This window comes from Protopterus annectens, chromosome 8.part0 (assembly GCF_019279795.1).
Source record: "Protopterus annectens isolate FY-2018-M chromosome 8.part0, PAN1.0, whole genome shotgun sequence".
Lineage (NCBI taxonomy): Eukaryota > Metazoa > Chordata > Ceratodontiformes > Protopteridae > Protopterus > Protopterus annectens.
In genome coordinates this window covers 1,142,563,946-1,142,589,887 of record NC_056741.1, presented here as the reverse complement: position 1 = coordinate 1,142,589,887, position 25,942 = coordinate 1,142,563,946, and the positions used below count along the sequence as shown (strand labels likewise).

The 25,942-nt window shown below is 38.9% G+C and overlaps 1 protein-coding gene across 1 annotated transcript in view; it reads left to right on the top strand.

Annotated features, from left to right (window-relative positions):
- Nucleotides 1–25,942, top strand: part of LOC122809275 (serine/arginine repetitive matrix protein 3-like) — a 1,071,439-nt gene that overhangs the window by 936,048 nt on the left and 109,449 nt on the right. Inside the window, exon 5 of the mRNA XM_044080656.1 lies at nucleotides 4,978–5,058. Within this exon, the coding sequence (XP_043936591.1) occupies nucleotides 4,978–5,058 (81 nt within the window). The remainder of the gene's footprint in view (nucleotides 1–4,977; nucleotides 5,059–25,942) is intronic.

Here is a 25,942-nt window from a genome sequence, read left to right as displayed (position 1 = left end):
AGCCTATGCAATTCACTGAGATCACTTCATATCTGGATTCTCTTTGACAGTACTGACATCCTCATAATAAATGAAACTTGGTTGAAACCAAGCACTTCCAATGATCAAATGCTCCCATCAGTCTACAATATTCTTAGATACAACTGACCTTCCAAAAGAGCAGTTGACATTGCAGTTATATTTTCAAACAATCTGCCACTAGACTATCTTCTCCTTCGCTAATACTGAATTATTGACAATAGCCTTTCAAATCAACAGCCATAAAACATTGTGCATAATAACATTTTACACCCCCCCAGCCTTCATCTTCCATTATCTGCACAGCCAAAGAAATCCCTGAGTTTGAGAACATCACCAAACTCTCATTCACTTTCAGTGAAGCCTAGCTCAAACAGTTCAACCTTGTTCTCAACCTTAAAAACTAAGCTCATGCTATTAACTCCCAGAATGAGCTCTGATGTCAAAACTAACTTTAACCTGCTTTCTTCAATGATGCCACCAAGGAATCTGTTTCTACACAAAACTTCTAGCTGCCATCATTGATGAACATTTAAAATCTGACCTCCATGTCCAACAGGCTGTAAGAAAACAAATCAAATATTTGGTCTGCTTTACAGTGTAAACTCCTACTTAAGAATGTGTTTGTAAATATGCAACAATTGCCTATCTACTGCATCTACTTCTACCCCCAGCTTCACAAATTTGCATTTAATTCAAATAGCAAAACTTGAGCAGTGCTACAAAGAATTAGCTAAGTTTGCAACTAATATCAGCAACAGAACCTACCTGTGCACCACCATAGAATATCTCAACAGGCTTGAATACTTACCTCAACTACTGTCACCTCAAAATAACACATACAATTTTACATATTCTAGACAACTACCAATCCCTTAACATTTTTTCCCTTAGAAAACTTTGCTCTTCCAACAAGTTTCAGACACATGTCATTCTCTTCAATATCTCCCACAGTGACTACATTTACTCTAGATATGTTGATAAAATCTAGAATGCCCTACTTAACTCCATTCAACAGACTGGTAAACCCAACCTCTTCAAGTTGTCACTAAAATCATACTTCAAGATTATTTGGATATTTCACTATTCCTCTCCTCCTGGATAAACTTCCTGTATCCCTGACAGTTTCCACTCCATCTACAGTTCCTTGTCCCTAGGAAGTCATACAGGACATTGCTTTCTAGGTATTACTACTATACCCTTAGTCAATCACTTCTAGGTTCCTCTCAATAAACTGTACCCTTTACTTATTTGCTTTAACCTCAGCTCAATACATTATCTTTTGTAAACTCAGTCCCTCAAAAATACGTATATGTTTCCAGAAGGTGATATGCATTCCTGCAATGTGATATGCTCTTCTGAATGCTTTCAAAATGTGAGACTGCCATTTGCAATAGGTTTATATTATGTTACATGCTGATAAGTCTGTTATAATTGCTACTGTGATATCACCTACTATTGGGCAATATTCCATTATGTTCCTTGCACATAAGCATTTTACAGTGTTCTTTTGTGTCTATGCATCCTATATGTTTTTGTGTTCAGTTGTATCTGGTATATTTGTATACATAATTGTTCAACTGCAAACTGAACATTCATTCTTTGGAGCTTTTCTAACTGAATCTTTACTGAAAAGGGGTAGTCAGACATTTCAGGCAAATAAATGAATAATCAGTATAAACATGTACCTGTCTCTTCAGTGGTGTGTACCAGTATATTTCTATATGTGCACTCTTTCCATTGTCAGGTAATGTTACTTATGCTGTGAACATTTTTCCTTGTTTCGCCTCCCACCCATTTGCCTGATGTCTTTTCTATCCTCCTTCAAATGGTCCATTCATTCTAGCAGAAAGGGAGCTGGGTATTCCTCTGCTAGGCAAGAGTTCTCTGGCCCTTTCATTCCTGTCTGGCAATCCCTATCAGACCTCTGTTCCCTAGTGAAAGTTAAGTGATAGGGAACAACATACCAATATTCCACAAGCCCCTTGCATCCAATATGCAGATGACTCAACATTAATTTGTTCTGCCAAATCCATAAACTCTCTTCAACTCCAAACCCAATCAGTATTAAACACTGTTGAAAAATGGTTCATGCAACACTGCCTCCTTCTAAACCCCAAAAAACAAAACTACTACTCTTTGCTCCTACTCCTAAGTCGTCTATCCCTAACTTCATAGTAACCTCTAGCAATGGCACTAATATAGTCCCTGATACCTCTACCCGCTTACTGGGAGTTACAATTGGCAACTCCCTTAGCTTCGATGAGCACATTAATTCAACAATAAAAACTGTCAACAAAAAATTAGGCACTCTGTATAGAATCAAGCCCTTCCTTACCCCTCCAGCCAGAATTACTCTTGCGCAGACCCACCTTTCCTCTACCCTCTTCTATGCTTCTGCAATTTATACTAATCTATCTAGAAATAACATTAATAAACTTTCCACCTGTCATAATAACATAGCTAGATTTGCTACCTGTTCCCCCTATAGAACTCACCACTGTCATAACCTCAGACAATTGGGATGGCTTGAACTGCATAATAAGCTACTCTATCAGCAACTTGTGATAACCCAAAAAATCCTATATCACCCCAATAATACACCAATCCTCACTAATCTAATCGCCCCCTACAAAAATATCCCTACACTTCGCTCAGCAAGCAAACCTCTAGTTTCTAATGTCAAACCAAACAACAAAGCAGGGACTCACTCTTTTCCAACACAGCAGGTAAAAGCTGGAATCAACTTCCAACTGAACTGTCTTCACTTGCCTCCACACATCTATTCAAAAAGTATCTTAAAGAATATCTAAAGAATCATTGGCTTTGTCCCTGCTCCAACCCTGTCTGTTTATACCCAATATACAAAAATGTCATAACTAAACTTGGTTCCTATTGCTCATGCTACTATAGTGTATACTTCCCTGATAAAAGTGAACTTCTACTCTCATCTGATAACTATTGCTCTTTCCCTATCTTCTAACCTCATAACAAAAAAAAAAAAAAAAAAGTCTTCTTTTTTATGAGTATCCCTTACTAAAATTGTTACTAAGTGTTTTTATTTCATGTCATTTTTTTATTGTATCTAATGATTTTTCTGTAAACTTGTCTACTGTTATATTGTATACTTGTCTTTGTAACTTGCAGGAGCTTTTCTCCCCGGACCTCTACTGAAAATGGACATATATCCAGTTAGACTAGCCCGGTCAACAAATGTAAAATGAATAAAATAAATAAAATAAACAAGCCAACTTGCAAGTCCTTTAGTGGCCAACTGTCTCCCTTTGGGAGCACTGCCTTCCCCTTTAGTGGCCCATCAGTCCTGCAATCACTACCTCCAAGGGAAGCATGCCTCTACATGCCAATTTCTTCTTGATTGCATAGTTCATGGATCTTCGCCCTAGTTGTATAACTAGTGCTTCTGATAAGGGTTAATTGTGTGGCATGCCAGAGGTGTCTCCCTCCCAGAAGAGGGTGAGTGGACAGTGGCCACTCACTCTGCTAGCTAGCTCCAGAATGCACCCCAGCTGCTAATCAAACTCAGATCACCTGTGATGTAATCTGATATTTCTCTCTCTATTCCATGGAGCTAGCCTAAGGTGTGATCTTTGTTCATAACCCTTTTATTGCCTGAAGCTTTTCTGCCAAGGCCTCCCTAATTAGACCTCCTCACCAACAAACAAAGAAACAAAAATAAATAATCCTACATACATTTCATGCATCCATCTATACCCACCATCACATTACATAGCTCTCAATGTCTTAGAGCAAGAAATCTGGACAAAGCCCTACCCTTCTTCCATCTTTTCCTCACTCCTTTGCAACAAACTTATGTACTCCTAAACTTGTTGTCCTGCATCTTCCACTAACTTCCTTTCCTAGTTTCTTTTGTTGCCTCAAGTTTCACTGCACTCCAGCTTAACATCTTACTCTTTCTTTTCTCTTTAAGACTTCTAGATTTGCAGTTCAGTTTTATCCTGGTTGCATTTTAATATATACCAGTATATACACCATTTGTAAATATTGAATAAGCTGCAGCATTGCTTTATTTTTATTCTGCATATTGTGATCATACTAGTGCCTGTTTTTATTCAATGCACTCTATTAATTCACATATCCACTATTGTAACCTGCTGTACTCCCTTACACTAGAAGCCTGCATTGTGCCTGAAAAGGGTCCCTGCACAGAGTACCTGCTCAGTTAACAAATGTGTAAATAAATAAAAGGTGTTTTCTTTGTAAACTCCAGTGAAGCAGAACTTTGTCAGTTGTCTTCATCTCAACTGTTCCTGTTACACCTCCTCTGTAGATTCCATTAAAATGTTAACTAGTTTGATTTGACAGTATCCTTTTAAATACATGTTTATAGAAATAGGTTATAATCATTCGATGGGTACAAACTGTTTGCTCCCATCTACTTATCAGATCATACTTATTTTTTTGGGGTTTTTACTTACCAAATTATTAAAATGTAGCTATGTGTACATAAAATGGTTTGAAAATGGAAACTGTTTAAAACTTTATGGAATTCGTAATGGGTAGTCTTCTGTGGTGGTGCAATGGTAGCGTTGTTGCCTTACAGCAAGAGGTTCTCCTGTTCGATTCTCGGCTTGGGTTTGGGAGTGCCTTCTGTGTGGAGTCTGCATGTCCTCCCTACGGTCGAGTGGGTGTTTGAAAGACATGCGTTGAATGGGCGGGCCTTCGTTGAAGGTTGGGCATCGGGCTGGCAACTCGACACCATAAAAAACCAACTACCAATCATTAGCGGACCGGAATTCTGCTGTGGCAACCCCTAACTGGGAAAAGCCGAAAGACAAACAACAACAACAGAATAATTTAAAAAAGATAAAAAATGTTTGTTGATTCCAAATTGTGAGCTGGTCATTTTGATAGGTATATATATTTTTAATGGGGTTAACTTATTGTGGCAATGACTCTGTTCTCTTTTTCGCCCACTAGGGTGAGAAGGAATTCAAGCAGTTCAACATCACCTCCACCCAAGAAGAAAAAGAAGAAGAAATCTGGACACAGAAGAAGCCGGTAAGTTATGGGTTGCACTGATGCTCAATCTTTTCAGTAGCGTGACCCCTTTTACCTAGCATTTTAGATATTCCATATTCTTTGAAACATCTGATTTCCTTTTATTTACATAATTGGATATGTACATACAATTAATTTTAATGAGCTGCAGCCAATTGCACTATTTCTAGTTTCAGAATTAGTCTTTACTGTCTTAAAAGTCCCATATAACAGTCAAACTATGTTTTGGATTGTTTTAATTTTTCTGTGTATGATGCTTTCTCACTATTTTCTAGAAGCAGGGGATAAATAACCATGACTGTACTATGATCCATATTGCTCTGATATGCCAGCTATGACTGCTTAACATTTTGGTCACAGACTGGCAAAAAAAAAAAAAAACTGTATCAGTAATTCCATGAACAGAAAGGTAAATCAGGTTTTCATTAGAAAGAGAACAATATAAAGCAGTCTGTCATGCTTACTCATATTCTGCTGGATACAGATCATTAAGATCAATAAAATGCATTTCTGCAGGTAGAACTGATGATGTCTGCTGCCACATAGCTTGGATTTTATATATCTTTCAACAATAAAGCAATCTGTACTTTGGTAGTGGTATTTTCTGAATGCTGATCTCAGTCTTACAGTCTAAAAAAAATGTTTGAACTGCATGTGACTGACTGTAAAAAGTGACGTCCTCCAAAAATCTGACTCTATAGATCAGTCAGCCTCAATGCAAGAAGTTCTCATTTCTCTTGTATTTCACCCGCAATGAACTGATGAAAATTTCAGCTGGATGAAAATATGGGTCAAAACTTCAAACAGTAGAAACCAACAAAATAAACAAATAAGTAAATATCTGTTTCACTTCAGCAATTCCTGTGTAAGAACTTTTACTCCACTCCATGGCCCACATGGCCCCACCACTGTGGAGCAAACAGAAAAGCTCCAAAGCTTTGAAGATCTGCTGACAAAGGAAGATTCATACATATTAAGATCTCCTTTCAACTTTACATTGGTATATTCTTTCTGGCAGACTAATGCTATAAGAAAGCTACAAACAAGATTTATATATTCCAAGACCAAAAAATGTTTATCTAGATAGTTATGCCTGAAGACCTTCAGAGCATAAACCAGCAACATCTCTCAATGTCAGCAGAAATTCAACTAGTGGTACACACACCAATATTCTCCAACCATGGAAAACTAAGGCATCACCATATTGCTCTGATATAGGGTTTGGGAGAGGATACCCACAGCACGTACTTAATTTATTGCAAATCAGCCTTTATTAATTCTAATAAGTTGTACAGTTGGTGCTGGAAAGACATACAGTGTACAGAATGTACGTTATATCTAACAAGAAATCAGATCATGTACTGTGAAGCATGTTATGGAATAATAAACATATGCTTTTTTAAGAGTTTATGCAGGTACTGGTGTTTAATGGATAAAGTAATATTTCCATATTTACTGATCAATGTATCTGCTGTGCAACCACATGGTATGTCTGCACAGCAGCTGCCCATTGACATCAGAAAGTGAAAGTGGGGGCGGGGTTCTAATAACGGAGTCCAAAGCAAGAACATTTGTATTTATATATTCAAAACTACAAAAGAGTAAACCAGTAAGAGATTAACTCATGTATAGTGTTAAGGGACTAAGGATTCTTATCTACAGAATGATATTTTGTGCATACTCTTCGCTTTATGTTCAAACTCACAAACACGAGTATCAACGTTGAATTGCAGCACAGCACTGTAAGAGGCTGTGATCCCTGGTATCGTGTCCTTTCCAGCTAGTCGTACTGTAATATATCTAGCAAATGTCTGCAGCACTTAGTTGTCCAGCTTTTCAAAAAAAAAAATGTGGACTGACTGCAACTTATTCTGCATTTGGTACAGAAAGTTCAAGCGTCCACTCAGTGACATCAAGATGCTGCCCATTAATGTGATGATCACAGGAAATAAGTACAAATGCATTGAATGTGGCATATTATAACTCATCAGCAAATCTGGAAAGTTTTTTTTCCCCTTATAATCCTAATGTTTTATATTTGACAGTAGCACCTCTTGCACAAGTGCATATAACAGATTCCTCTTACCAAATGTGTGCAAATGTCTATAGCTCCCAAGAATGGGCATTTGCACATGAACTTTAATGCTGACGATGGTGTAAAACACTGTTTCTGGGTCTTCTTATACATTAAAAGGGAGTGAATCACAACAACATATATAGAAAAGGAAAAGTCTAATGTGGAACCTAGGAAGCATTTCTTTTCTGGCCATCTTGATAGTGCAGTCTCATAATTTCTTATAATATTCATGTCCCCTTTCCCTTTATGGAGATAATAGCTTTCCCCAGCCAAAATATCTAGAAATTTTTTATCTTCTGTATATTATTTTTGTATAGTTATTTTAGCATTTGTTGTTTTCACATATATTCCAACAATGTGTTATTTTTAAGTTTTAAATATACAGCTGATTCACTATAGTTTTTGTCAGGAATAGCAACCCCGGATAACAGAGAAGTTTTTATTATTTACATTTCTGAAAACATGTTTATTTTGTTTGGGGACTAACATATGCATTTCTCTTCACCTAACTCTTGTTATAAAACCTTATCCAGAATACCTGCATCACTAGAAAAGTTTTGTTAGTTTTTCTGCAAGTAATACAAGTAAATATAATTCAGGCATTTCATTCTGTTAACACAGCCCTAACACATCACTGTAATCTCCATATACAAGAACAGGTAAGATACTTGATTCACAGGAACATGTCTGTTCATTGATTGATTCAACATTACATCAGCTCTATTTATCAGATAGTGCTATTTTTTCCAGTATAGTAAGTTTTATTACAACTCAAGACTTAATGACTTCACAACAACCGTGCTCACACATATTTCTCCAAATACACAAATCCTCCAATATAATAAAGTAAAATACCATTAAGGAGGTTCTGAAATGCTGTCTTAGCTAATACAGTAGAAAACAATGTAGAAAGAAACTAATAGCTTTGTAGAACTACCTTTGTATTTTCCAGCATCAATGTGCAGATAAAGACAGTAATCCTAACAAACGCAACTGATAAAGAGGAGTGGTATAATAAATATCTAGTTTAGAGCACAAGCCATTTTGTTCATCACACCTCTAGTTGGATCCTTATCTCTTGATCAAGTTTTCAGAAACTTGAAACTCATATGTTCGAGACTATATGATCGAGTTTTTGAAAACTTGAAGCTTTTGAATGAAGATTGCGGTACAGTGAGGATCAGGAAATTTACCCTTTGGTGTGGGGGGTGCAGGGGGGATTGTCCCACTGCAAAAACTTGATTTTTGTGTGGTTTTTTTTTTTTTGATGTTCATGTTTTCGGAAACTCGATCATATGGTCTTGTCCATATGAATTTCGAGTTTCTGAAAACTCAGCCATCTGGCACAGATCCCTCTAGTTGCATCATTTACCACTGATCACCACTCTGTCCATGTCAACACTTGTTACTATTACCTGGGGCACTAAATATCAGAACTGCCTCTCATTCAGTAACATGGGCAAAAAATGAAAGAAGCCGTATTGCAAAATCCATGAAATAAACATAAGAGCACATCAGACACCAGCACACACACTTTGATCAAAAATTTTAAAATAATCAAAAAAGAATACCAAAAATAAAACAATGATTGCAAACATGCACTTAGAAAGTGGTATTACTACTAGCAAAATAGTAATATAACAACAATTATACACTATGCAGAGATATACAAGAGAAAGTGCCAGGCTTACGTTTGAGTTATGTATAACTGACCTTCTTTAGTATGATCACAGAGTTGTAATTCCTGTCACCTGTGCAGAAAATGTAATTTGTGTTACCTCAGAGTATTCTCATAACTCTGAGATACAGTAATCTCTGATTCAGTACATATAAGTAGCAGAAGTGGGTGGAGGGGGGCACAGCTCGTATATATGGAAGTAAAAATGCTTTAAAAGTGTTTGCGATTTTTTCCAAACGTTGAACTTTTTTCTTATTCCAAGTCACTGTTTAGTGATTGCACACTTGCTTGTTGATTAGTCATTTATTCACAGTTCTGATGCTCAAGGTTTTGCCATTTGGCTATTAATAGTAGAACCATCTTCTTCTTTTGGCTTTTCCCGGTTAGGGGTCGCCATAGCGGATCACTTGTCCACTCATGATTGGCACTAGGGTTTTATGGTGTCGAGTTGCCAGCCCGGTGCCCAACCTTTTATGGGAGGCACACACACGCACGCACGCCTAGGGCCAATTTAGAGTGTCGAATCCACCTACAGCATGTCTTTGGGATGTGCGAGGAAACCGGAACACCCGGAGGAAACCCTATAAAACATAAAATAAGCACACAAAATGCAAAACAGTACCAAGAGTAAAAAGTCAGGGCTATAAAATCTTTTAAAAATTACCACAGAAGCCCTCTACCAAGCATGCAAAAAACATGCTACATATCTCGTCTGAAGACACACTGGCTCTAATCACCTTAGAAGCACTCAAGAAGTGAAAATAAATGCAACCAATAACAATTAGAAAAATGAAAAATTAATGAAACAACTACCAAAAAATATAATTACATTCACCAAAAAGTGGTATAAAAAAGAATTCAGTACAAAAGGAATACTTTTAACTAGAATTTACATTAATGCAACTAGTAAAACAAATCTCTCTACCTTATCTACTTTGTGCTACAAAATGCATAAAATGTAACAGACAAAATGACACTATATAGACTATATTGCATAGAGAACAGCATCTATAACAAATAGTAGTAAAACAATATGCACAGATACATACAAAGTTTAAAGCAACCAGCAGCATCATAAACAAAAAAGGTTAACAGCAGGAATAATGCTCAACATCTAAAACGTTTCCAGACTACTGTGGACTGTCGCTTTTACTCAAAATGCTCAGCAAAAGAAAAAAAGACCTGAAATGCTGCATGTTGAAACAGAGTCGTAGTTACCTATTCTGGAACTCTGTGCTGATCACTGGTTTTGCGCACCTTCTGCTTTTAATTTGAGTAGAACAAATGGCCCAGTCATACTTGAAGGCCAAAGGGGGGTGGGAAGCCCAAAACAAAAAAAAAACTTTTTCATTTAAAAAAATGTAACAAGTGGCTTGATATTGAGGACAAAGAAGGACAGGATTTCCCCATGCCTCCTGATGACCCTCAAATCTGGAGAGGAACCTCAGAGAATAAGACAGAAAAATTGATGGTCCACAGACCCAATGAACTCCCTGCAAAGAGGTCTGCAGGAAACTCTCAGAATTCTCAATCTACTTTCTCAGTGGTCCCACCTATAAACAAGATGATATGACTATTAATGAAATCTTCTGTGGAAAACACTGATGTTGTAACACAACAAGATTCTTTGGTCTCCTCCTTAGGCGGAGATTCCCAGACATGATTCCATAGAAAGCTCTGACCTTGCAAAGCCCTGATGTATATTCCTTGGATAAGGAATCAAGGACTTAGAACAGATTTGTGAAATATGTACTATCTACTTTTTCCTGGGGGTGGGTTACTATCTTTCTCATGTGTTAAAATTCTGACAGGCGATGGCTGATGAAATGAGCCAGTCACTGGGAGAGTTACTAGAAAGAGATGTTTAAACTTAAACTTAAGTTGCAGATGACAGTTATTGTTTCAGTAGATAACCTTATTGAGCTCACCTGATGGAATTCCTTCAGCAGTGGGTGTCAGCAGTGCTGTGCACTCCCACATCTGGCTGCACCTCACTGATTTCAATGAGTGCACCAAGATAAGCTTTACTAATGCCCCATTTTTTGGCAGAAAGGAAATGAAAGGCTGTTTCTGCTATAGCTATAACATTTCAGACTCTTTAGCACTTTTTTCTAGGCTGCAAATAAGCCCATGCAAACTTTGGTTTCATAATGGCTAACAGCAACAAAATTAGCAATTGAGCATAAAGAACCAGTGAGGCCATGGTAATTTTAAAATTATCATCAGCCCAGAGTTGCTGCTTTACTCCTCCCATGGAGAATTACACCAGAGCTGCTGAGACCTTCGCTGGTTGTCCCTCTTTGGAAACAGTCGGATGTCTTCTTTCATTTTGTAGGCATGGCTGGCCATCACGCAGGACACATAGATAAGGATAGTGATGTCCAAATGCTGCTTGATCCCTTTTCCCACAGTGTTGCTTTGACAGAGAGACCCCCATCAAAAGAATGATGCAAGAAGGTGTTAAACTTCAAACAATAAAGTGCCATCCAAAAGGTCACACCAGACTGCGGTGTAGGGTTATTACTCTAGGTTCTTTTTGCTAAGCAAAACAACAAAGGACTTCAGGCCCACAGAGTATATTATACCTTAGCATTTTAAATGAATTTATCCCCAAAGAAAACTTTTGGATGGTCAGAGTGCAATCCAGCATTTCCCTGCCTGCCAGAAGGAGTTTGGTTGTGCTCTTTGAAACTGTGAGAGGCCTACCTCCACATCAAGCTTGCCAAATATTTGAAGGTTCCTCTGTTTCTGAGTAGAAGACATCTATTACCAATTATGGACTTAGCCATTCAGTCCCACATTAGCTTCCAAAGTGTTCACCAAATGTGTGTTCATGGCTGCTGTGAAACAAAGGCTGCAAGGGGAAGACTGCTTCCTAGTTGCTGCAACACATAACTTGTTCTTATCTGTTTGAGATTTTCTTTTCAGTTTCTTTCAGTCCTTCCAGATTACAGTGAACATTCCAAAGTCCAGTAGGTACCCTCTCAAATGCTGACTTTTTTATGATGTCCTCTGGCACTGCAGCCTCCAGGGCTTCTCTTTCATGGACAGGATTCTTCTCCGCAAACTTGATCTCAGAAATTCTTTAATGTCAGACAGTTCCAGTGGTTTTATATCTAAAGGTTTTGTGGCTTGTGGCTGCCACCATTTGCATGATTCCCTTTACCAGATTGTTCATGAGAGTTTTTCAGTGGACCTTAAAAGTTCAGTGGTCCCAGTTAGTATATTCCATGACACTACATATCAGGAATTCCAGAACGTATTGGTTGCATCTCCGATGGTGGCTTCACACTCCAAACCTGTCTCTGGACAGTCAGTTTCAAGCATTCACTCCTGAAGTGCCAGTCATCACAGACCCCTCTGCCCTAAGGTGGGGGGCACTGTCAAGGATATCGTTGCAAGGTCACAGTAGGAGGCCAGTCAGATGAGGGCAGCCTTTCTCATACTGCAGATATTTCAAGACTCCTTACATCAAGGTAGTATAGCCATCAATGTAGACAACATGGCAGTTTTATGGTATAAGGACAAGCAGGGGGAATTTACATCCCCCTCATATTTAAGGAATGAGGATATTGGAATGGGCTGTGTCAACAAAATACTTTCTGACTGTCAAACAAAAGAGAATTATCTAGCAGAATGGGTCAGCCCCTGCTTATTGATACTTCATGAGCAGGTCTTTCAACCTGTCAGTAGTGCAGAAAGTTCTTCTATGGGTGGTGGCCTTAAATGCAGACAATTTTCCCTTTTTCTTCCTCTGTGGAAGTATCTCAGGGATGTTTTCATTCAAAAATAGTCCCAGGACTCATTTACACTTTGATCCCCATTTCCCCTTATTCTGAAATTCATTCAAAAAGTTAGTCAGAACAAGCTCAAAGTCACTGTTACTACCCCATTTTGGCCTCGACAGATTTATTTTCCCCATAGGCCTTACCTTCTGAGAACCTTTGGATCCCTACTGACTCCCCCACCCCTACCAGCACTCTGGCAAGTCTATTGCAGATCTCAACTCCTTTAGACTAATCACATGGTTTCTCCATTTCTACTAATGGCCTCGAACTTGTCATATCAAGCAAGGACAGTCCAAATCCGTACTTTTGCTTGGACGCCTCATACCAGGAAAATGTATAAGAAAGGTAGAAATATGTTTTTTATGGGCTACATCTAAAGGCTTAGATGCCTTCAGAGCAGATTGTTGATACATCTATAAAGGTAGATCTGGATATTAGTTTCAGTTATCACTAAGGTCCCAGTTCCTTACTACCCTTAAAAGTAGGTAAGGCCTTTCTTAAAGTTACATACCTAGTGAGAAGTTCCTGCCCCCTATGTACTTTGTGTTAGAAAAACTTGATCATATGATTCAGCTCTGAGGTGAATTTTCTGTCATGGAAAGCATTATAAAGATAGAGTGAGACTATGAATGCATATGTTGTTCATGCCTAAAGCAGTTGAATATTTGCTGCATTGCATGAATGGCCGCGGTGGTGGTGCTGCGGTAGCGTTGTCGCCTCACAGTACGACGTTGTCCTGTTTGATTCTCAGCTAGAGCGTCTTCTGTGTGGAGACATGTGTGAATGGGCGTACCTTCATTGAAGGTTGTGCATCAGGGCTGGCAACTCGGCACATAAAAATCTACTGCCAATCATTAGCGGACCGGAGTTCCACTGTGGCGATCCCTAACCGGGAAAAGCTGAAAGACACAACAACAACAAGACACAACATTGCATGAATGTTCATGGGCAAATCATATTTTATGTCTAAAGGAAAGATTCACATTTGTTTTCTTCAGTAACATGAAACTGGACTCTAAAGTTTCCAGAATCATTTAATCTAATTGGATGATTGATTGTGTAAAATGTTGTAATAAAATAAAATAAAATAAAACTTTACATCACAAAGCTTTTATAACTATATAGCTTTTGGGGGTCTAGTGGCTTTCAGACCCCCAGCTTAATTTAGTTAACTTCCTCCATGGTGTAACACTGTAGTCTTTGGCAGATAGGCACGTTGAATGGGTGGAGGAAAAAGATGAAGAGTTAAAGTATAACAAAACAAAACAAAAAATAATATATCTAGATGGTACAGGGAGGCCAGGATTGAAGAAATGGGGGAATGGGCATTATGGATTCATTTGCCTAGCGCCCCTTTTCACCTAAAGGTGATCTAACTGTTACCAGTCAGACATCTGAGGAAATGACATACAGTCAGGAAATGAGTGGGTACCAAGACAATCTGTGAATGAAAGTGACTGACTCCAGCTGTTGTCTGATGTGAGGGTAACAGCCATTGACCTGTCATAGTATACTTCCTCCCCATTTCAGTTAGCCACACATATCAATCCCCCCCCCCACACACACACACTTTGAAGTCACACAGGTTGTGGCTGAAAAGGGCCTAAGGACCAGTTCATTTACTCAACTAATGGACTAATAAATTAAAATTATTACAAAAAAATCAGGTTACTCTATAGTTTCCCAGTGACTGCCAGCAGCAGAAAGTACACTACTCCTATTTGGCTATTAATAGTAGAACCATCTTCTTCTTTTGGCTTTTCCCGGTTAGGGGTTGCCACAGCGGATCACTTGTCCACTCATGATTGGCACTAGAGTTTTATGGTGTCGAGTTGCCAGCCCGGTGCCCAACCTTTTATGGGAGGCACACACACGCATCACGCCTAGGGCCAATTTAGAGTGTCGAATCCACCTACAGCATGTCTTTGGGATGCGAGGAAACCGAACACCCGGAGGAAACCCTATAAAACATAAAATAAGCACACAAAATGCAAAACAGTACCAAGAGTAAAAAGTCAGGGCTATAAAATCTTTTAAAAATTACCACAGAAGCCCTCTACCAAGCATGCAAAAAACATGCTACATATCTCGTCTCAAGACACACTGGTAGAATCACCTTAGAAGCACTCAAGAAGTGAAAATAAATGCAACCAATAACAATTAGAAAAATGAAAAATTAATGAAACAACTACCAAAAAATATAATTATATTCACCAAAAAGTGGTATAAAAAAGAATTCAGTACAAAAGGAATACTTTTAACTAGAATTTACATTAATGCAAGTAGTAAAACAAATCTCTCTACCTTATCTACTTTGTGCTACAAAATGCATAAAATGTAACAGACAAAATGGCACTATATAGACTATATTGCATAGAGAACAACATCTGAAGAAGCACAATAACAAATAGTAGTCAAAAAATATGCACAGATACATACAAAGTTTAAAGCAACCAGCAGCATCATAAACAAAAAAGGTTAACAGCAGGAATAATGCCATTAAGCATTGGGCAGCTCAACATCTAAAACGTTTCCAGACTACTGTCGACTGTCGCTTTTACTCAAAATGCTCAGCAAAAGAAAAAAAAGACCAGAAATGCTGCATGTTGAAACAGAGTCATAGTTACCTATTCTGGAACTCTGTGCTGATCACTGGTTTTGCGCACCTTCTGCTTTTAATTTGAGTAGAACAAATGGCCCAGTCATACTTGAAGGCCAAAGGGGGGTGGGAAGCCCAAAACAAAAAAAAACTTTTTCATTTAAAAAAATGTAACAAGTGGCTTGATATTGAGGACAAAGAAGGACAGGATTTCCCCATGCCTCCTGATGACCCTCAAATCTGGAGAGGAACCTCAGAGAATAAGACAGAAAAATTGATGGTCCACAGACCCAATGAACTCCCTGCAAAGAGGTCTGCAGGAAACTCTCAGAATTCTCAATCTACTTTCTCAGTGGTCCCACCTATAAACAAGATGAAATGACTATTAATGAAATCTTCTGTGGAAAACACTGATGTTGTAACACAACAAGATTCTTTGGTCTCCTCCTTAGGCGGAGATTCCCAGACATGATTCCATAGAAAGCTCTGACCTTGCAAAGCCCTGATGTATATTCCTTGGATAAGGAATCAAGGACTTAGAACAGATTTGTGAAATATGTACTATCTACTTTTTCCTGGGGGTGGGTTACTATCTTTCTCATGTGTTAAAATTCTGACAGGAGATGGCCGATGAAATGAGCCAGTCACTGGGAGAGTTACTAGAAAGAGATGTTTAAACTTAAACTTAAGTTGCAGATGACAGTTATTGTTTCAGTAGATAACCTTATTGAGCTCACCTGATGGAATTCCTTCAGCAGTGGGTGTCAGCAGTGCTGTGCACTCCCACATCTGGCTGCACCTCACTGATTTCAATGAGTGCACCAAGATAAGCTTTACTAATGCCCCATTTTTTGGCAGAAAGGAAATGAAAGGCTGTTTCTGCTATAGCTATAACATTTCAGACTCTTTAGCACTTTTTTCTAGGCTGCAAATAAGCCCATGCAAACTTTGGTTTCATAATGGCTAACAGCAACAAAATTAGCAATTGAGCATAAAGAACCAGTGAGGCCATGGTAATTTTAAAATTATCATCAGCCCAGAGTTGCTGCTTTACTCCTCCCATGGAGAATTACACCAGAGCTGCTGAGACCTTCGCTGGTTGTCCCTCTTTGGAAACAGTCGGATGTCTTCTTTCATTTTGTAGGCATGGCTGGCCATCACGCAGGACACATAGATAAGGATAGTGATGTCCAAATGCTGCTTGATCCCTTTTCCCACAGTGTTGCTTTGACAGAGAGACCCCCATCAAAAGAATGATGCAAGAAGGTGTTAAACTTCAAACAATAAAGTGCCATCCAAAAGGTCACACCAGACTGCGGTGTAGGGTTATTACTCTAGGTTCTTTTTGCTAAGCAAAACAACAAAGGACTTCAGGCCCACAGAGTATATTATACCTTAGCATTTTAAATGAATTTATCCCCAAAGAAAACTTTTGGATGGTCAGAGTGCAATCCAGCATTTCCCTGCCTGCCAGAAGGAGTTTGGTTGTGCTCTTTGAAACTGTGAGAGGCCTACCTCCACATCAAGCTTGCCAAATATTTGAAGGTTCCTCTGTTTCTGAGTAGAAGACATCTATTACCAATTATGGACTTTGCCATTCAGTCCCACATTAGCTTCCAAAGTGTTCACCAAATGTGTGTCCATGGTTGCTGTGAAACAAAGGCTGCAAGGGGAAGACTGGTTCCTAGTTGCTGCAACACATAACTTGTTCTTATCTGTTTGAGATTTTCTTTTCAGTTTCTTTCAGTCCTTCCAGATTACAGTGAACATTCCAAAGTCCAGTAGGTACCCTCTCAAATGCTGACTTTTTTATGATGTCCTCTGGCACTGCAGCCTCCAGGGCTTCTCTTTCATGGACAGGATTCTTCTCCGCAAACTTGATCTCAGAAATTCTTTAATGTCCGACAGTTCCAGTGGTTTTATAGCTAAGGGTTTGAGGCTTGTGGCTGCCACCATTTGCATGATTCCTTTTACCAGATTGTTCATGAGAGTTCTTCAGTGGACCTTAAAAATTCAGTGGTCCCAGTTAGTATATTCCATGACACTACATATCAGGAATTCCAGAACTTATTGGTTGCATCTCCGATGGTGGCTTCACACTCCAAACCTGTCTCTGGACAGTCAGTTTCAAGCATTCACTCCTGAAGTGCCAGTCATCACAGACCCCTCTGCCCTAAGGTGGGGGGCACTGTCAAGGATATAGTTGCAAGGTCACAGTGGGAGGCCAGTCAGATGAGGGCAGCCTTTCTCATACTGCAGATATTTCAAGACTCCTTACATCAAGGTAGTATAGCCATCAATGTAGACAACATGGCAGTTTTATGGTATAAGGACAAGCAGGGGGAATTTACATCCCCCTCATATTTAAGGAATGAGGATATTGGAATGGGCTGTGTCAACAAAATACTTTCTGACTGTCAAACAAAAGAGAATTATCTAGCAGAATGGGTCAGCCCCTGCTTATTGATACTTCATGAGCAGGTCTTTCAACCTGTCAGTAGTGCAGAAAGTTCTTCTATGGGTGGTGGCCTTAAATGCAGACAATTTTCCCTTTTTCTTCCTCTGTGGAAGTATCTCAGGGATGTTTTCATTCAAAAATAGTCCCAGGACTCATTTACACTTTGATCCCCATTTCCCCTTATTCTGAAATTCATTCAAAAAGTCAGTCAGAACAAGCTCAAAGTCACTGTTACTACCCCATTTTGGCCTTGACAGATTTGTTTTCCCCATAGGCCTTACCTTCTGAGAACCTTTGGATCCCTACTGACTCTCCCCCCCCTACCAGCACTCTGGCAAGTCTATTGCAGATCTCAACTCCTTTAGACTAATCACATGGTTTCTCCATTTCTACTAATGGCCTCGAACTTGTCATATCAAGCAAGGACAGTCCAAATCCGTACTTTTGCTTGGACGCCTCATACCAGGAAAATGTATAAGAAAGGTAGAAATATGTTTTTTATGGGCTACTTCTAAAGGCTTAGATGCCTTCAGAGCTCTACTTCCTGTAGTGCTAGACAATCTTTCTCAGATTGTTGATACATCTATAAAGGTAGATCTGGATATTAGTTTCAGTTATCACTAAGGTCCCAGTTCCTTACTATTAGCACCCTTAAAAGTAGGTAAGACCTTTCTTAAAGTTACATACCTAGTGAGATCTGCTATCAAAGCTCCTGCCCCCTATGTACTTTGTGTTAGAAAAACTTGGTCATATGATTCAGCTCTGAGGTGAATTTTCTGTCATGGAAAGCATATATAAAGATAGAGTGAGACTATGAATGCATATGTTGTTCATGCCTAATGCAGTTGAATATTTGCTGCATTGCATGAATTGCCACAGTGGTGGTGCTGCGGTAGCGTTGTTGCCTCACAGTACGACGTTGTCCTGTTCGATTCTTAGCTAGAGCGTCTTCTGTGTGGAGACATGTGTGAATGGGCGTACCTTCATTGAAGGTTGTGCATCAGGGCTGGCAACTCGGCACGTAAAAATCTACTGCCAATCATTAGCAGACCGGAGTTCCGCTGTGGCGATCCCTAACCGGGAAAAGCCGAAAGACACAACAACAACAAGACACAACATTGCATGAATGTTCATGGGCAAATCATATTTTATGTCTAAAGGAAAGATTCACATTTGTTTTCTTCAGTAACATGAAACTGGACTCTAAAGTTTCCAGAATCGTTTAATCTAATTGGATGATTGATTGTGTAAAATGTTGTAATAAAATAAAATAAAATAAAACTTTACATCACAAAGCTTCTATAACTATATAGCTTTTGGGGGTCTAGTGGCTTTCAGACCCCCAGCTTAATTTAGTTAACTTCCTCCATGGTGTAACACTGCAGTCTTTGGCAGATGGGCGCATTGAATGGGTGGAGGAAAAAGATGAAGAGTTAAAGTATAACAAAACAAAACAAAAAATAATATATCTAGATGGTACAGGGAGGCCAGGATTGAAGAAATGGGGGAATGGGCATTATGGATTCATTTGCCTAGCGCCCCTTTTCACCTAAAGCTGATCCAACTGTTACCAGTCAGACATCTGAGGAAATGACATACAGTCAGGAAATGAGTGGGTACCAAGACAATCTGTGAATGAAAGTGACTGACTCCAGCTGTTGTCTGATGTGAGGGTAACAGCCATTGACCTATCATAATATACTTCCTCCCCATTTCAGTTAGCCACACATATCAATCCCCCCCTCCCCACACACACTTTGAAGTCACACAGGTTGTGGCTGAAAAGGGCCTAAGGACCAGTTCATTTACTCAACTAATGAACGAATAAATTAAAATTATTACAAAAAAATCAGGTTACGCTATAGTTTCCCAGTGACTGCCAGCAGCAGAACGTGCACTACTCCTACAGCTGTAGCTCATCAATTGTCTGAGCACCCATCCCTAGTTTAATGGTGGATTACAGGCCTCCTAACCAGGAGCTGAAAGTGCAGTACTCCTACAGCTGTAGCTCACCAATTCATCTGAGCACCCATCCCTAGTTTAATGGTGGATTACAGGCCTCCTAACCAGGAGCTGAAAGTGCAGTACTCCTACAGCTGTAGCTCACCAATTCGTCTGAGCACCCATCCCTAGTTTAATGGTGGATTACGGGCCTCCTAACCAGGAGCTGAAAGTGCAGTACTCCTACAGCTGTAGCTCATCAATTCGTCTGAGCACCCATCCCTAGTTTAATGGTGGATTACGGGCCTCCTAACCAGGAGCTGAAAGTGCACTACTCCTACAGCTGTAGCTCATCAATTCATCTGAGCACCCATCCCTAGTTTAATGGTGGATTACAGGCCTCCTAACCAGGAGCTGAAAGTGCAGTACTCCTACAGCTGTAGCTCACCAATTCGTCTGAGCAGCCATCCCTAGTTTAATGGTGGATTACGGGCCTCCTAACCAGGAGCTGAAAGTGCACTACTCCTACAGCTGTAGCTCACCAATTCGTCTGAGCACCCATCCCTAGTTTAATGGTGGATTACGGGCCTCCTAACCAGGAGCTGAAAGTGCACTACTCCTACAGCTGTAGCTCATCAATTCATCTGAGCACCCATCCCTAGTTTAATGGTGGATTACAGGCCTCCTAACCAGGAGCTGAAAGTGCACTACTCCTACAGCTGTAGCTCACCAATTCGTCTGAGCACCCATCCCTAGTTTAATGGTGGATTACGGGCCTCTTAACCAGGAGCTGAAGGTGCACTACTCCTACAGCTGTAGCTCATCAATTCGTCTGAGCACCCATCCCTAGTTAAATGGTGGATTACAGGCCTCCTAACCAGGAGCTGAAAGTGCAGTACTCCTACAGCTGTAGCTCACCAATTCGTCTGAGCACCCATCCCTAGTTTAATGGTGGATTACGGGCCTCCTAACCAGGAGCTGAAAGTGCACTACTCCTACAGCTGTAGCTCACCAATTCGTCTGAGCACCCATCCCTAGTTTAATGGTGGATTACGGGCCTCCTAACCAGGAGCTGAAAGTGCACTACTCCTACAGCTGTAGCTCATCAATTCATCTGAGCACCCATCTCTAGTTTAATGGTGGATTACGGGCCTCCTAACCAGGAGCTGAAAGTGCAGTACTCCTACAGCTGTAGCTCACCAATTCGTCTGAGCACCCATCCCTAGTTTAATGGTGGATTACGGGCCTCCTAACCAGGAGCTGAAAGTGCAGTACTCCTACAGCTGTAGCTCACCAATTCGTCTGAGCACCCATCCCTAGTTTAATGGTGGATTACGGGCCTCCTAACCAGGAGCTGAAAGTTATAAAGGGTCTACTTATTGACTACTGGAAAAATACATATTAAAAACTACAGAAAAAATGGCACTGAATCAGGAGCATCTTGCAGTCTAAAATGCTGAATAAGCACAAAGTGACTAGGTTGTTCAGGTTCATCCCCCCCCCCCCACCCACCCAGAAAACATTCTAAAAAAATTAAATTAAATGAAACAGTTTGGTGATTTTTAACATGCCAAAAGTAATGCATTTGGTATTTTTGTGCAAAACATAATTTATTACTTTTGTGACATTTGGAACATCAACGGAGGCAAAATTGTCTGTAGAGCTGGCATCCACTGAGTCACTGAATGAAGGAAATGTGGATGTAACTTTGTTGGGGAAATTCTGAACTTGAAGAAGCAAAATTATTCCATTGGGTAACTATAAAAATGAGTCAAGAAAGCTATTTTCCTGCTCTGGTTATACCCTGAAAACATAAATCCTTGGCTTTGTTTACAGTGATCTCCAATGATCACTGACTTTTTTAGCAAATACTTCAAAAACATGTCATCAGTACAACTTTCTAATGTTTTCAGTAATGGCACAAGTAAGAAGAATGGACACCCTACTTTGATACCTGTCAAGGCCGTCAGCATTTGAGGCTTGAGAACTGTTGAGCTGTCAAAGTATCTGCTGCTGTATCAAATAGTGAAACATAAAACAATCAATGGCAGCAAACTGTTGCAGACAGAGTAATAAAAGAAAGCATTTCATTAATAGTATCAGATGACAAAAGCTTTTTATTATTTGTGCATGAACGTAATGAGGCTGGTAGGAGTGAATTAACAGAACAAATAACACTGTCAGCTGGACAAATAATGAGATAAAGAGAAGTCATTGTGTAAAATCTGCTTCTGAATAGAATATGTACTAGGCAAAGAGTACCGGAGTACTGAAACAGGCCATCTAAATCAAAATATAACAATAGGCAAGTTACTAGTAGAACATATTTCAACAGTTTCCCCTTTCAGAAGGGCATACTATCTACTTGAAATATCAGTCTGGATCCAGAATCATGTTAAGGTGCAAAAAAACACAATAAAAGACAAGAACTGTTAACATTAGAAAGGTCTAACTTCAAGAAGCATAAAATGATTTTTGCACTTTTGTGACATTTGGACCATCAGCGGAGGCAAAATTGTCTGGAGAGTTTTGGATTACACTATTCTTTCAGCAGTTGTATCTGCCCTTTCTCAATGCTTTTGATTCTCACAGTATAATCCTGGTCTTACTTTATCAGTTCTACATATTTTATGACTGTGTCAATTAACATTACAGATGACTACAACTGCTGCTTTGTGTTATATGTACTGTTTAATTCCATTGCATGATAGCTGATACAGTCACTAAATGCATCTCTTATCTGCTGATTCTTAAATGTTCCAGTACAACTCAAGGCTGACACACCATAACTATGTAGTAGACAGAATAATTAATACCTTGAAATAGACACTGTGCAAAATGAAACTCCCCCCTCTCCCTCCAAAATAAATATGTCCATTTTAAGTTACTAAATTATGGTTATAATAAGTAGTGGAAAGGATTACGTATTAAATTATATGACTACCTTGTCAAAGGCCAGTGTTCCATCTACTTCAGGAATCACATGCTCTTATATCAGTTACCTTTGATGAAGCCATCTTTGAATTTGCAAAAGAAGATCCAGAAATGTAAAGTTGCACAATGCGCAGCAGGAACAGTATAGTGTCAGTGTTATAAGACCACCTGTCATTAGTAATTTCTCATTTCATTTGTTTGTATAGATGCCTATTTGGTCATTTGACTGTGGTCTAACAGAATGACTTCCATTGGTCAAGAATCAGCCAATCCGCAGGCAACTTGCTACAGGGGAAAATAACTTACCCTGAGTTTTTTCAATTCTGAGATTACAGATTAGATTAGAGGGCAGTGAAAGGGTCTCTGCCTCTGTCTATACATGCGTGTTAGGGTCAAATCCCACCACAGGAAATAAAATCAAGTTGTCTGATCCATTGGCTAGATTAAACTAAATGGGCTATGCTCAGCTTAGATGTGACTTGTAAGCTATAACCTGGAAAATGCGCCATGTAAAGTCATTATGACAACAGAATCTGCTTATGATTAGTCTGTACACCAACATTTGAAAACAGTAGTAAGAAAGTACTACTAAACTTCTCTGCATACATTTGTTTTTGGCTTTTTATCTGGAGTGAAATGGACATTGTAGATCTATAAAAAAAATAAATAAATCAGCATCTTCCAATCTGTCAGGCTTAATTGAGAATGGAAGATCATCTAGATAGTAAAATTTAACATTCCTGTTACGCCCATGTGATTAATGTCAGCTCCCAGTCATGATTTGCTATGGCGTCTTCCTCCCTTCCTTGTAGATAACAAGTCGGATGTTGTGCTGGAATGCACTGACATAAGCATGCAAAGTGATAAAAGTATAATAATGATGATTCAGGTGGCTACCTGGCACCCACAGATGCAGCAGTTCCATAGTTAGCCAAAAATGTTTTTTAAAGTTTTGTCATTTTGGCACTGCTAAATCATTTTAGTTTACTCATGTGCTGAACATAATTGTGACCCTTGTTAATTTTTGAGTTTAAAAAAAGCATTAAATGGCAGCCGTTGAGAGTATGTATATCTGTATACTCACACTGCCTACCATTTGCACGTATGCAGCATGGGCCAGTGATGGTAGTCACTGCTTTGCATTTTATTTATTTATTTTTTACTCATTGCTTTGTATTTTATTTATTTATTTTAAGTAAAGACTGTTTCTTTACTTAAATATATAGATAACTATCTAATTGAAAGAATGAATAGGTACATAAATAAATAAATAGCCCAAGAAGATCCTGTGCAAAGCATTGCAGTTTTCTGCTTGGCATCTTCCCATGTAATGAACAGAAAGCTCATAAATAATAATAGAGTGGAGCATTGTAGTGTGTGGGAACTCTTGGCTTGGAGGTGCAGCAGGAGGTTGCAGTAACGTAAGGTAAATATTAGTTTATTTTTTTTTTTGTACTGGGAGGAACCCAGATATAACACAACTTAGTAAGAGGAGCTGTGGACCAGCTGTGAATGCATTGTATTCCAAGTTCTGTGGATCTAGGTTTTTATTTTCAAATGAAGAGGGAAGCATTATTGGTTTTGCAGTAAAAAATGATGGTGGTCACTAGGCATGTAGTACGTGATCTTTAATAGTTGATCAGATTTTTTTTTCCTTTTTTAAGGTTTTTTGATCATTTTATGGGTCAATTGAAGTACTCTGTATTTAATGTGATTTTTTTCAACATTCTATAGATCATTTTTGTAAAGTCTAGCAGTTAGCAGAGAGAATTGGGGCTGTGAGCTATTAACATGCTGGTTCCTAGGTACAGGATTTGACTACTTCACTCTTCATTTGCTTTCTGTGTGACTTTCAGCAAGTCGCTTAACCAAAACTTTGGGGCAATTGGGAAACTGGGCTAGGCTTCTCTTGGACCACAGGCCTGCAAACTACTTATAAAAGAAACAATTTTTCTCATGAGGGAAGCTGTTTTTTTTTTTCCTTACAGGCAACCAGATATATTGAGAATTGCAGAATAGTGGGACTTTGCCATACCTTTCACCTGTCCATTTTTATTGGCATTTTGCCCTGCTTTTGCATCATATTTTTATCTTGTCGCACATAAAAGTTTTGATTTTCTGGTAAATTACTGAGGATTGCAGTCAGTCAATAATATCAGACATTCCAGTTTCATACTACTCCTTTATTTTAATGGATGTTTAACCAATGTCTGTCACTAAACCAGAAAAGCTCAATTACTTTTGGCTTTGTCCAGCATTCTTGAACAAAGAAGTTGGGAGTTATGAGCTGTGGGCTGCCTGTAGATAAAAGAAGCATGTTATTTGCTAGATTCAAAGTCTGAATTTCTGTGAGATAAATTAGACTGTTTTACTGCACGGCTACTGTTTTATGTTGAACAATTTTGATTGTTATTTTTGATCTGTGACTCATACAGTTTGTGGTGTTCTAGGAAATCTTTGAGGGTTACAGTCACTAATGAGGAGTATAGCTAGCTTTGGATAAAGCAATGTACTGTCTTGTTGTTTGCTCATTTGAAAATGTGGATTTACAGAACTTAAAATAAGTTTGGAATATTCATTCTCTGCTACTGTTCAAGTGAAACAAAACTGAAACTGTCTCTGGTTTCACCAAATGTCCCTGATTTTGCTTCATATATTTGTCTGTTGCTTATGCAACTTGTAGCGTTTCTGTCAATTCATAGAAGATTGCAGTCTCTAAATGATGACATGTTTGACTTTTCAGATTTTATGCCCTACAGAAAATCCATGCTAATGCAAAAAAGTGTTATTCTAGCAACCTTCTAAGTACAGATGAACAATATTTAAAATCTGCTCCTGATTTTAGGCCTCTCCCAGTCATAATTATTTGACTTTATTATGTGCTAAGAGGTTGAGAGGTCACTTGCTCAGTTAACTGTCTGAATTTCCATGAGTAATGTACATTTGCTTGAAATATTTTGAATACTTGTGGCATTTGCTCAAGTAAAATAACGTTGAAATTATACAGTTCTTAGCTGTTCTCTGGCTCTGATTCTGCATCATATTTTTGATATGTTCCACATAAAATTTGAGGTTTCTGGCAAATCATTGAGAACTGCCATGACTAAATAATGTCAGACATTTGAGTTTCAGACTTTGTATACTTCAGAAAATGCTTGCTAATTTAAAAATGGTTACCTTTTTTAAGTATATGAGCACCGTCTCTGATTCAAGGCGTTTGCCCCTCATTATTTTTTTGTCTTTGTATTTTATTCCTGTACTAAAAGGTTGAGCGGTATTATTCTTATCATGAGGAAATATTTTGTATACAAGAACATTGCTATAACTGCTGGATGGAGATGGGGACTGTGTGTGGATGATTGCAACTAAGTCCAGTTTACCCTCTTTTTTCCTGTCATTAAACACTCTA